The sequence below is a fragment of the Myxocyprinus asiaticus genome, chromosome 12 (assembly GCF_019703515.2).
Source record: "Myxocyprinus asiaticus isolate MX2 ecotype Aquarium Trade chromosome 12, UBuf_Myxa_2, whole genome shotgun sequence".
Classification (NCBI taxonomy): Eukaryota; Metazoa; Chordata; class Actinopteri; order Cypriniformes; family Catostomidae; genus Myxocyprinus; species Myxocyprinus asiaticus.
This window is the reverse complement of record NC_059355.1, coordinates 41,556,591-41,569,449: the sequence shown is the minus strand read 5'-3', so window position 1 is coordinate 41,569,449 and position 12,859 is coordinate 41,556,591. Positions and strand designations below refer to the sequence as shown.

General features: G+C 39.2%; 1 protein-coding gene across 1 annotated transcript in view; it reads right to left on the bottom strand.

The window, feature by feature from the left end:
• The window catches only part of LOC127449422 (contactin-4-like), a 261,042-nt gene that overhangs the window by 123,417 nt on the left and 124,766 nt on the right, over window positions 1-12,859 (bottom strand). The window contains exon 5 of the mRNA XM_051712833.1: window positions 11,941-12,036. Within this exon, the coding sequence (XP_051568793.1) occupies window positions 11,941-12,036 (96 nt within the window). The remainder of the gene's footprint in view (window positions 1-11,940; window positions 12,037-12,859) is intronic.

The window sequence follows — 12,859 nt, the reverse complement described above, 5'->3', positions numbered from 1 at the left end:
CGTGAAAGCAGAGAAATGCGAGTTCCATGCTACCCATACAACATTCATGGGGTATATCATCAGTCATAAAGGTGTTGAGATGGACAATTCCAAGATACAGGCAGTTACACAATGGCCAAGACCCAATACTTTTAAGGAGTTACAATGTTTTCTGGGTTTTGAGAACTTTTACAGAAGGTTTATCCGCAACTACAGTCTCATCTCTGCCCCTTTAATGTCACTGCTCAAAGGCAAACCATCCAAATTAACATGGAGTGATTCTGCTCAAAAAGCCTTCGAAGACCCCAAGACAAGTTTCACGACTGCCCCCATTATCAAGCACCCCGATCCTAATCATCCATTTATAGTGGAAGTTGATGCATCAGACGGTGGCATCGGGGCAGTTCTCTCTCAACACCACGGTAACCCTGGAAAACTTTATCCTTGTGCCTTCTTCTCACATAAATTGAACTCACCTGAAAGGAACTATGATGTTGGAAACAAAGAGTTACTCTCCATGAAGTCTGCATTAGAAGAGTGGCTCTACTGGCTTGAAGGTTCTGTCCATCTGTTTCAAGTAATCACAGACCACAAAAACCTTGACTACATCAAGGGAGTAAAATGACTCAACCCACGACAAGCCCGATGGTCACTCTTCTTTACAAGGTTCCAATTCATAGTCACCTACCGCCCTGGCAGTAAGAACAGCAAAGCTGATGCTCTTTCCTGTCATCACGATCCTCCTCACAACATACCTCAAAATGAGTCCATATTACCACCTTCTGTCATCATTGCACCCATAAACTGGGACATCATGGAAGAAATTCAAAGAGCCCAACAAACAGACCCTGCACCACCAGAATGCCCTCCAACAAAACCGTATGTACCACGCACTCCATGCCAAAGAATGATCCAATGGATCCATACCTCCCTCAGCACTGTATACCCTGGCATCCAAAGGATGATTAGCTTGGTACGTAACTCATTCTGGTGGCCTTCACTCATCAATGATGTTACTGCATATGTTAAAGCATATCAAGTTTGTGCACAGTCGAAAACCCCCAGAAAACTGCCAGCTGGCCTTCTACAACCACTGCCTATCCCTCAGAGACCCTGGTCCCACCTGTCCATCGACTTAATCACTGATCTGCCAAACTCCAATGGGTATACCACCATATTTGTTATCATTGATCGTTTTTCAATGTCATGTAGATTAATCCCCATGAAAGGTCTACCCACTGCTATGGAGATCACTAACACTCTTTTCTACTAAGTTTTCAGGATCTATGGCCTGCCAGAAGACATTGTGTCTGATCGGGGACCCCAGTTCACCTCCAGAGTCTGACAGGCCTTCTGCAAGCAGCTGGACATCAACATCAGCCTCACATCTGGATATCATCCATCAAGCAAACGGATCGGTGGAGAGGCTGAACCAAGAGATAGATATCTCAGATCGTACTGCAGTCATGAGCAGCAGAAGTGGAGCAACTTCCTCCCATGGGCGGAATATGCTCAGAACTCCCTCACTCACTTCTCTACTGGACTCACTCACTCCCAATGTGTGCTGGGCTACCAACCTCCACTGTTCCCTTGGTCAGGTGAACCCTCTACGGTGCCAGCGGTGGATGATTGGATCACGTGGAGCGAGCAGGTGTGCAGCAGGCCATCCGGGCCCAACGGATCCAAGCTGATTGACGGAGGCATCCCCACCCCAACTTCCAGCCTGTTCAGAGGGTCTGGTTATCCACACGGGACCTCAAGTTTCAGCTACCCTGCAGAAAGCTCAGCCCCAGATTTGTTGGTCCGTTCAGAATTATTAGACAGATCAATCCTGTAACATACCGATTGAAGCTTCCTGCTAACTACCGCATCTCTCCCGCCTTTCATGTGTCCTTGCTGAAACCAGCTTCTGGCCCCGGAACCACGGATCCTGAGCCTCCTCCTCCATTTGAGATCGACGGATCACCTGCGTACATGGTCAAGGAAATCATGGACTCTTGTCGTTGAGGGGGCCAGATGCAGTACCTGGTAGACTGGGAAGGCTACGGTCCGGAGGCGAGATCATGGGATCCATAGACGTACTGGATCCATCCTTGATCCACGACTTCCACCAAGGGCACCCGAATTGTCCTGCACCACGACCAAGGGGATGACCCAGAAGGAGAACAACGGGAGTTGTTCGTGGGGGGGGTTTGGGATGGGGTTCTGTAATGAATGAGGCTGGTATCCATTCAGCCAACCGCCAGAGGAAGCCCTCTCCCGAATACTAGCCATGAACTGTTTCTTCTACGTTCACTTCCTGTTTGCACTATAGAGTATATATATAGCCATGCCTTTCCATAGATACTTTGCGAAGTATTGCCAGTTATTTCACTGCCTTACCGAGCGTTTTCCCATTGCCTGTTTCATTGCCTTCTTGTTATGACCATTGTGCCTGTCTTATTGGATTACCGATTGTTTGATTACTGTTTTGCTTTGTTTGCCTGGTTGGACTGATTACTTGTCACTACTACTTTACCTGCTTCATCGACTACATCTCTGCCTTGTGTTTTTGGATTTGTCTACTGAGTTTCTTAAACTTCCTGCATTTGGATTCTACCTTCGCCTCCATGTCGAGTCCCTCACACTCTTTATATTTTTTTTTTTTTTTTTTTTTTTTATCCTTGTGGAGAAAATGAATGGGAAAAGCACTTCCAGAACCAAGTGCATTGAAACAGTGGGCGGTCACTGTTGCTCTCTATTGCTATTAATATGCTATAGCACCACACCATTTGCTATACCACAATTAGGTTTCAGCGTAATAGAAGCAAACAGATTTAATACAACACAATAATGCTTTTTATGGTAATTGCTTTGCTAAATTTTATTTACAGACTTATTGCAAGGCAGACAGCGCTAAGCGTAGCTCCTAAATCTCCTAAGCCAAGGAGCACAGCACATAATCTGTTGTTTTGTTGTTGAGAATGAGTGGCATTGTATTCCTGCAGGGCTTAAGTTATTCCTATAGGAATTGATAGACTGGTGTATGGGTGTTTATGTGGCTGTTTCTCTGTGTGTGGGGGTGGGTGTTTGTTACTAGAAGGCCTTAAGGGCCATCATAATGTGTGACTGGTGTCCAATGGAGAGGGACACACTGTTTCCTGACACCTAGAAAGTTGTCCCAGACTTTTGAGCCTTACTGATATAGAGGTAAAGCATCATGTGAGCTTTTATACAGTGTGTGTTGTCATCTATGCACCATTTTGCAAATTTTTTGTGCAAAATGACCCCTTTAAATAACTAAAGTATTCATTCAGATACTGATAAATTAGACACTGCGAAGCTCCTTGCTGTTCCTTTATGAATCCAATTGAACTGTTCCAATTAATGAGCACTTATATTAAGTACTTACATTATAATTCAAAAATTTTTGGTCAATATCAATAAAATGTCATGCTTGCTAAAATCTCTCTCTCTCTTTCTCTCTCTCTCTCTCTCTCTCTCTGTATATATATATATATATGCACTGGCGGCCAAAAGTTTGGAATAATGTAAAGATTTTGCTGGCATTCAACTGATCACAAAGTATAGTCAGGACATTACTGATGTAAAAAACAGCACCATCACTATTTGAAAAAAGTCATTTTTGATCAAATCTAGCAAGCCCCATTTCCAGCAGCCATCACTCCACCACCTTATCCTTGAGAAATCATGCTAAATTGCTAATTTGGTACTAGAAAATCATTTGCCATTTTATCAAACACAGTTGAAAGCTATTTGGTTTGTTAAATGAAGCTTAATGAACAAACAAAAGCTTGTTTGTGTTTGTTTTTGAGTTGCCACAGTATGCAATAGACTGGCATGTCTTAAGGTCAATATTAGGTCAAAAATGGCAACAAAAAAAAGTAAAAGAAAAATGAAATGGCTTTCTCTAGAATCTCGTCAGTCAATCATTGTTTTGCGGAATGAAGGCTATACAATGCTTGAAATTGCCAAAAAAACTGAATTTCCCCTTCTGTCACTCACTCGACGTTGTGTCGATGTAGTGACACTAGGGTTCGCTCTTGGGAGCCCAAAACACCTCTAATCTTTGAGAAAAGGCCAATGAGAATTGGCGAGTGGAATTTGCATGCCACTCCCCCGGACATACGGGTATAAAAGGAGCTGGCTCACAACCACTCTTTCAGATTTTTTCTTTGGAGACGAGCGGTTGTGTGTCAGCAAGCTGAATTCCACTGCCGATCCATTCACCTCAGAAAGAAGTGTATGCTGTTGGATATACGGCGCATTTCAGCGGATTTCTCTCCTTCTGTACGCTTAGTGCAGACTATGCCCCTGGGCACTTCGACAGCGCTACTGAGAGAGTATATATTTCTGCAAAGAGTATATTTTCCTCTATCAGAGCAACACATTGACGAGAACGTCTTTTTAAAGATGCGTCTTTTTAAAGATGCCTTTCCGTCTTTGTGTGATTCCTGGATGCAGTCGTTATCTCTCCGCCTCCGACGGCCACGGGTGCTGCCTCACATGTCTGGGCCGCGCTCACACTGAGGCAGCGTTCGTGTTCTCATTGCGAGAACATGACCATGGCAACGTTGCGGTCGCGGCTTTCCTTCCTCTGAGGGAAAGCCACTCCAGCCGCCCCCCGCGCTGTGCCTTCTACCTGCGGGTTTAAATATACTGCATATATTAACTGTATATTCACCAATATTCTGTGAACGCTCTACAATATATCAGTGACTGCATTAGCAACAAAATAAATTAGGGCTGTTGATATTACGCTTTAATTTAGTGCGATTAATTATAGAAAAAATAAAGTGTTAAAAAACGAATGCAATTAATCACACCCGCTGACCCATATGTCAATTCTGTAATAAAAGGATGAATTTCCCTACCATATGAACAATTCAAGCTTGAAGTACATGTTTTTACAAGCCACTTCAATAGGTGGCAGCATGCCTCTACAAACCTGAAAAGCAGCACAGCCACAGAATGAGAACTGCTCACTGAGGAGGAATTACAACAGGTGGGCGAAGGACAACAGAATAAAACAAACAAAATATTGAGTTCTTAAGCCACTTTTTGTACTGTTTAATCAAGGCTTTATTCATCTGCCACAATAATGCAATTTTTTTTTAACTGAATTTCAATCTGTATTACATATTTCTCATAGGCCATACAGATTATATATATAAATATTTGAATTATTTTGCCTTATTTATATGAATTAATTTTATTTGGGGCCTTTCTCAGCAAATAATGATGTATGCGATTAATTGCGATTAATTTGATGAATTAATCGGCATGTCATTTTATTAATTCGATTATGTTCACTAAAAATGCTAATCGAATGAAAGGCCTAATATACTGTATATATACATATACATATACATATACATATATTTGTTGTTGATACAGTCACTGATATATTGTGCAGCCTTACTCAGAATTTGCAGAATCTTGGTGAAATCGACTGCAATCTTGTCTTGACTAACTTCTGCAGTTACTATGTCATTTGCTCTGCAAAGAGCAAAGGCAGATTTTCTACACTCTCGCAATGCAGCTGGCTTTAATTAATCTATTCACAGCATGTCCACATGTTAAGTTGAGATGGTATTTTTAAATACCCTGTGAATGAAGTCTTAATAAGCCTCATAATATATGGCATCAGACCGGTCTTCGGTTATTCACTATTCACACATATACATATATAGGATCTTATTTGTACACATTTCTTGGGTTTAATTATATCTTCCTTGTGTGTACTGACAAAAAAAAAAAATAAAAAAAATAAAAAAAAAATCTTTGAAGATGTTAATCTAGTTGCACAAGTTCTGTGTAAAATCAACTAATATTCTTATAAACAGCTCTCAATCTGGAGAGGAGATCTGGCGCATCCTTAGATTTAAACTTCATTAATAAATGCAACTCCTTTTATTATTAATGAATACATAATTGATTATTTATTAAAATATAATGTATTACTTATTAAAAAATATTAAAATGATTTTAACATTTGTGGATATATACAGGGTTCCAACACTTTTTGACCTCTGAATTTACATAACTTTTTATGACCTTTCCAGTCATTTGTAATGACTGGATAAGGATTTTTATTTTTTTAAATCCACCAAAATTACCAATTTGCTTATGAACTATTCATACCAATGAAGTTGGGTGGCTTCATTAAAAAAGAACAGACTCAAAAGACAGATTTTCTTACAAATCAAACACCACACAAGAGAAAACAGATAATCAGACAGACATCAACACAAGAGCAAAATCTAGCCAAACTAGACCATTTGAAAAAAATGTATAACCACTATTGAAATTCCATGAATTCAAATATTTGATTAATTTCCATGACTTTCCCAGGCCTAAATAAAGCACAATTTCAAAATTCCTTGACCATGGGAAGCCTGCATAAAATGTTAACATGTTATATTAGATTATAATAAATAAAATTTTATAAATAAAAATGCAAGTGTAGGGTTTTTATGCATTCAGCTTAGTTCAGAGCCTGTTCACGCCAGTGTATGATAAGGCCTATATTTAAAACTCATGTGAAAAACCTCTGATTTAAGCAGAAAATGGGAATTGGGCACTTTAGGTTGAGGTGTAAACACAGCCATAGCCTGAGTCACAAGCTTGCAAATACAGTATATGCACACTTGGGTGGTTTGGCACACTAATACTGTATATGCCCACATGCTTGCATGTGGATACACATATAATTTGTACTGGCGAAGCATAACAACCAGCACACAGTCTCTCCTCCAATCACCCACCAAGCCCTTTTGTCTCTCTCTCTCTGTCTCCCTTGCCGGTGGATCACATACAGCTCAATCAGCATGTGTGAGCACATCCTCGGCATAAGGATGCAGGGGGCCAGCTGTCTTCTCTGCCTTATGTTTCCCCAGACAGTTGCTCTGGCAGGCAGGCCTCTGCTCCTGACGAGAGCTTCTCTGCAGCGTATGAGTCCTCAAAGCTGTAGCAAGTCATTCAGACCGCGAGTGCAGAAGGTAATGAATAGTGCTATGCTGCGATATCCATTCATTACTGCGCCACCCACAGACTACACTAAGTTTGACTGTGGAGGATGCTTGGGGGGGAAACAGAGTGATGGCATAAATGATCAACGTCATCATCAAATGTCACAGGAAGTCACTTTTTGGAAAGCAGATACAAATTGGAGTCTTTTGTATACTGATATCAAAATATCTATTACAGCTTGTACATGAAAATCTATGTGATTTTTGTATGCACTGAATCATTCTGGCTGTAAAAAATAAGTTGGGAAAACTACTTTGAAACTGTAGCTTGTTAAGCAACAAGCTACTCATAATTTAAAGTGGTTCAACTACAGTCAAGTATATTGCTTAATACGGGGACAATCACTTTTACATCATATAATGTAATTAGATATAGATATACTTTTATATGTTTCAGTTAAAATATGGGTGTGACAGCATCAAACTTAATATATGAATACATATACATTAACAAATAAACTAAATAAATACACCAAAAAGTGGCTTAACATTCTGCCTAACATCTACTTTTGTGTTCCATGGAAGAAAGACAAGGATTTGGAACAACATCAGGGTGAATAAATGATGACAGAATTTAGATTTGTAAGTGAACTATCCCTTTAAGTTTGCAACTTTTACCTAGTTACTCCCCACCACTGTATCTAACATACCTAAAGAACATTCAGACATCTCTTTCAGTTATTATTTTCTTTCTTTGTAAAGTTAACAGAGAATGTCTTGCTTCCTTTCGCAGTGCTTTTCCTTCCTGAGTGCCACAGAGACAAGGACATCATCTAAGTTAGCATACAAAGGCTTTATTCTGTTTAAATCCAGATACATTGTTGCTCAAGAACTCAGTAATAACATTTTCCTTCCAAACAGTTCTGTACTCCTAAACGCCGCTTTTCCTTCAAGGAATAAAGGAGGAGATAAATCATTCTCCAATACCAAAATGTATTTCATCTTATTTGTGAGGACAGCTGAAAAAAAAAAAAAAGGAAAAAACTTTGGTGAACCAAGCAGCAGCCACACGCAGTGAGGAAAACACATCAGCAAATCCAACACAGGCAATAAGTTCTTAAATTCTCAGATTTCTGTGAACCAATATCAAAAGGCAGACAAGAAAACAAAATGTGATTCTTCTGCTAGAGTCCTATGTCCTATTTTGCTAGCCAGGAGCCTCTGTTATAAGATAATATTATGGAACATATATATATATATATATATATATATATATATATATATATATATATATATATATATATATATATATATATATATAAACTCTTGAAAAAGAGATTTACACAGCCAAAGGTTTTCTGGTCTACGCTCATCTCCAAGTCTGGCCAGGCTGGTCGGCTTGATGGTTTTCAATTCGACAAATTTGACATCACAACCCCTCTGTCTTGTATCTTAAAGCATTAAATCATGACAAAGTATGGAACATGACAACAGAAAAAAAATAAAAAATAAATAAAACTTCTATATTCATTAGGCAGTTTAATTAGTTAGGTAATGGGCATGGCTTACACACAAGGTTATTTGTGAAATGTGTAATTTCTGTGTCACTTACGGCACCAACCGGATTTGCAAAACTGATGACAAACAGGTTTCCCAAACATTCCCCGAATACCCCACTGGTCTAACAAACAGGTAGTCCCACCCCAAACACGCGTCATTTTTTTGGATCACGTGGTTGATCCAAAAGTTGACATGTCAGACTGCTCAAACCAACAGAGCAATATTTTAAAAGCACCACAAAGTTTACACTCTTTTGGAAGTCAACCAACAAACCTGGCTTATAGTTATCTTTGTATATTATACTGGGATAGGAGAAAGTATTTTACCATAGACAAAAAAATTGTTGCTTCCGAAAGTTCTAGTAGGCTACCCTGACATCAACCCTATTCAGCGGAATTACTGACAAGCCCTATTTCCATCAGATAATTTTGCATCAATTCATAGGTGATTTTCCCTTTAGTGCTACTAGCATATATTGTGCAATAACCGCTAACAAAGCATTTCCTCTAACAAGCAACACTGTTGGCACCATTTTTAAGATCCATAACACTCTTTTCCAATTATCTGTTGTCCAATGTCTGTTTTTTTTGTTTGTTTTTTTTTTTTTTTTGCCCACTCTAACCTTTTCTTTTTGTTTTTCTGTTTCAAACGTGGCTTTTTCTTTGCAATTCTTCCCATGAGGCCTGCACCCCTGAGTCTTCTCTTTACTGTTGTACATGAAACTGGTGTTGAGCGGGTAGAATTAAATGAAGCTGTCAGCTGAGGACATGTGAGGCATCTATTTCTCAAACTGGAGACTCTGATGTACTTATTTCCTTGTTTAGTTGTACATCTGGACCTTCCACATCTCTTTCTGTCCTTGTTAGAGCCAGTTGTCCTTTATCTTTGAAGACTGTAGTGTACACCTTTGTATGAAATCTTTTTGAAATTGAAATCAATTTCAAGCATTGTATAGCCTTCATTCCTCAAAACAATGACTGACTGACGAGGTTCGAGAAAGCTGTTTCTTTTTTTTGCCATTTTTGACCTAATATTGACCTTAAGACATGCTAGTTTATTGCATACTGTGGCAACTCAAAAACAAACACAAACACAAAGACAATGTTAAGCTTCATTTAATGAACCAAACAGCTTTCAACTGTGTTTGATATAATGGCAAGTGATTTTCTAGAACCAAATTAGCAATTTAGCATGATTACTCAAGGATAAGGTGTTGGAGTGTTGGCTGCTGGAAATGAGGCCTGTCTAGATTTGATCAAAAATGACTTTTTCAAATAGTGATGGTGCTGTTTTTTACATCAGTAATGTCCTGTCTATACATTGTGATCAGCTGAATGCAACTTTGGTGAATTAAAGTACCAATTTCCTACCAAAACAGCAAAATCTGAACATTATTCTAAACTTTTGGCTGCCAGTGTATACTGCTATATACTATGTCCTATAAACTGCATCCCTTTCTCTGTATAGTCAAAGACAAGAGGCAGGTGAAGTTGGAAGAGGGCATGTGCACAAACAGCAGTGTCTCGAGAGGGTGGTAGGGCTTGCCTATGCACGCTATCAGAGAATTGAGAGGTACTGATGGGATTATATGTGCTGTGGATTAGACAGCCATAGCACCAAGGGAAAAGCTCTTCTCTGGAAAAAGAAGTGTAAATGAAATCTGCAAGTAGTGTGAATCTCGTCAATGACATTACTAAGGTTTTTCGATAATGAAGACGAGATAAAAAAAAGATGCATCAAGGTAATGAAATGTTTTAATAAAAAAAATAATTTTGGCGAAAACATGCAGAGAAAAAAAGAGAAGCTGAAGAGAAGCTGCCGCACCTCACATCCCGAACAAAGAAGGGAGTGTGTGCGCCCACTAGGCCCCGTCTTTATATTGATCAAACCCTGATCTGCATTCCCCTACCTTCATGATCCCTGATCATGGTGAGGACACCATGCACCCCCTTTTAATTTCTGCACTTTATTACACGGCTCTACAGAATACTCAATTCTGATTGGTCCATCGCAGCATCCAGTAGTCTGATATTTCTGAATAATGACTGCACTCCCAGTGATAAACAGATATTTCACTGGTCATCCAGGTATTGCGAGCCATCTTTTCTACTTCTCATATCACTTTGCTGACTCTACTAACCAAATAGCTAATAAAATAATTTCAGTTCAAATCAATATTTCATGTCCATTAACAGAATTCATTTCCAGTCATTTTAACAGAACTTTCATTACGTTCTACTGTTGTAGGCTAACAAGAAAAACACTTAAAATCTGTGTGAAATGTAACATTTTTGCCTACTTCATCTTACATTAGTGGATCCATCCATTGGCTCAAATAATTTGTAATAAGTACTCTATCCTCTACTGGTGATGATTTTGATTAATCTCAGTGATTGCAGTCTTTTTAATCTGCTCACCAAAAAGATTAGTTCAGATTTCATTGACCATTTCTGCAAATTACACATTTGCGCCAGTAGATGGCACCAAATGACTGTCTTTAACACTCTGAATGAGGAAAAAGCGTTATTCACAATCTGAAAAAGTCTAATTATCATTTATTAAAATTTGCATCTCAACAATTCTACTAAGAGACTTCAGCACTGCAGAGTGTTTAAGCATCATAAGCGTTTCCCCACAAATGTCATCAGAGCATATCTATCATACTGTGAACTGCTGATCATGAGTTTTTATCTAGCTCTACAAAAAAAAAAAAAAAATAAAAAAGACAATACTAGCATAACAAATAATTATGAGTTTCACTAAGGTCTGTATGCCATTGTAATAAGTTGTTTTTCACTCCATTTTATTCATAATTCATCTGGCCCATTTTCTTGTTGAACAAGATTGCCGAATTGAACAAATGACTTGCCTCCTCCTCTCGTTTAGTTGTTCAGCAGATTCTTGATAATGATGAATGATTCATGCATTTAGTTCCTGAACAAGTGCACCAGTACATTCAGTTCCTTCATGAATGAGACGTCTTATCTCGTTCAGACTCAAATGACCGACTTGAACTTCAGTGAAGTGGCGTATTCGTTCAGCGGGTGAAACCAATGATATGCTCCTTAACAACCTGCACTCGAATGTTATTGGCTCACACTATAGTCAGTCTTACAGGCATGAAAGGCCACCAAAACATTCTCACGGTTCCAGTGTGGGCCAGTCCAAACGTGTGACAATCATGGCTCCGCAGGCCTGTCAAAACATTTCGGAGGACCGTATTCGGCCCATGGGCTGTAGTTTGGGGACCCCTGGTCTAGACACTTTATTTTCGCTGTTAGAATTTTTATTGTTAATTTTAGTTTAAATAAACACCACTCCGAGACCTGACACCACACCCACTGAATTGGTCTTCAATGATTGAATTTGGCATGATGAAATACTGCCTAATTTTAAAGGACATTTTATTGCCAGAAGACAAATGACTGACCTCCCGAGTGAGGGGGTGGACCGCAGAGAAGTACCACTCCTTGCCCTTCCCGGACAGACACGGAACTCCGCCTGTGTGTTTTGAAGTTTTCCAAGTCTGAAAGAAGAAAAGAGAGGGGGAATTGAGAGAGAACTTGAAATAATGACAGATTCCCCAGTTTTTTGTAATACATTTATGCAGAGATGCAGAAATGACTGTCAGTTAATGAAAATATATACAGCACATTCCACGTGATTTTACGCTACTATCAGTGATTCACACAAAGATGGAGCCTTGAAGTAGTGTGTATAAAGGAGTGGTAATATAGCCTTTAGCTGGACTAGAGGCTATATCACCACCCATTGTGTCTGTTTATTAAGAAAGCTCAAGCCTCTTGCTCATTCAAACTTGAATACATGAAAAAAAGTTTGAGGATAAAAGTTAAAGCAAAAGGAAGGGGCCAAAGAGACAGCCATTGGGAAACTGGGGAAGTGTCTAGCAGGAATTATTGATATGACATCCTGCTGTTCTTTGAATATCATAGTGAAATTAGATTTTTTTCTCTGAAGGAAATGTGAGTTGTGCTTGCCCATCCAAAACTTGCTCCCACAATGGTAGGGTGCTGTTGGTGGTTGCCAGGGCCAGTGATAAAGGCATAGTTCACCCCAAAATTTTAATTCTGTGCTAATATATTTTACCCCTAAGCCTTTTTGTCTTCTTCTGTGGAACACAAAAGGACATGTTTGGCAGAATGTTAGCCTCAGTCACTATTACTTTAATTGTATGGAAAAAAAGATGCAAAGAAATTAAATTGTGATTGAGACTAACATTCTGCCAAACAACTTTCCTGTTCCATAAAAGAAAGTCATAGGGATTTGGAACAACATAATTGATGACAAAAAAAAAAAAAAATTTTTGGGTGAACTATTCCATTAAGGTG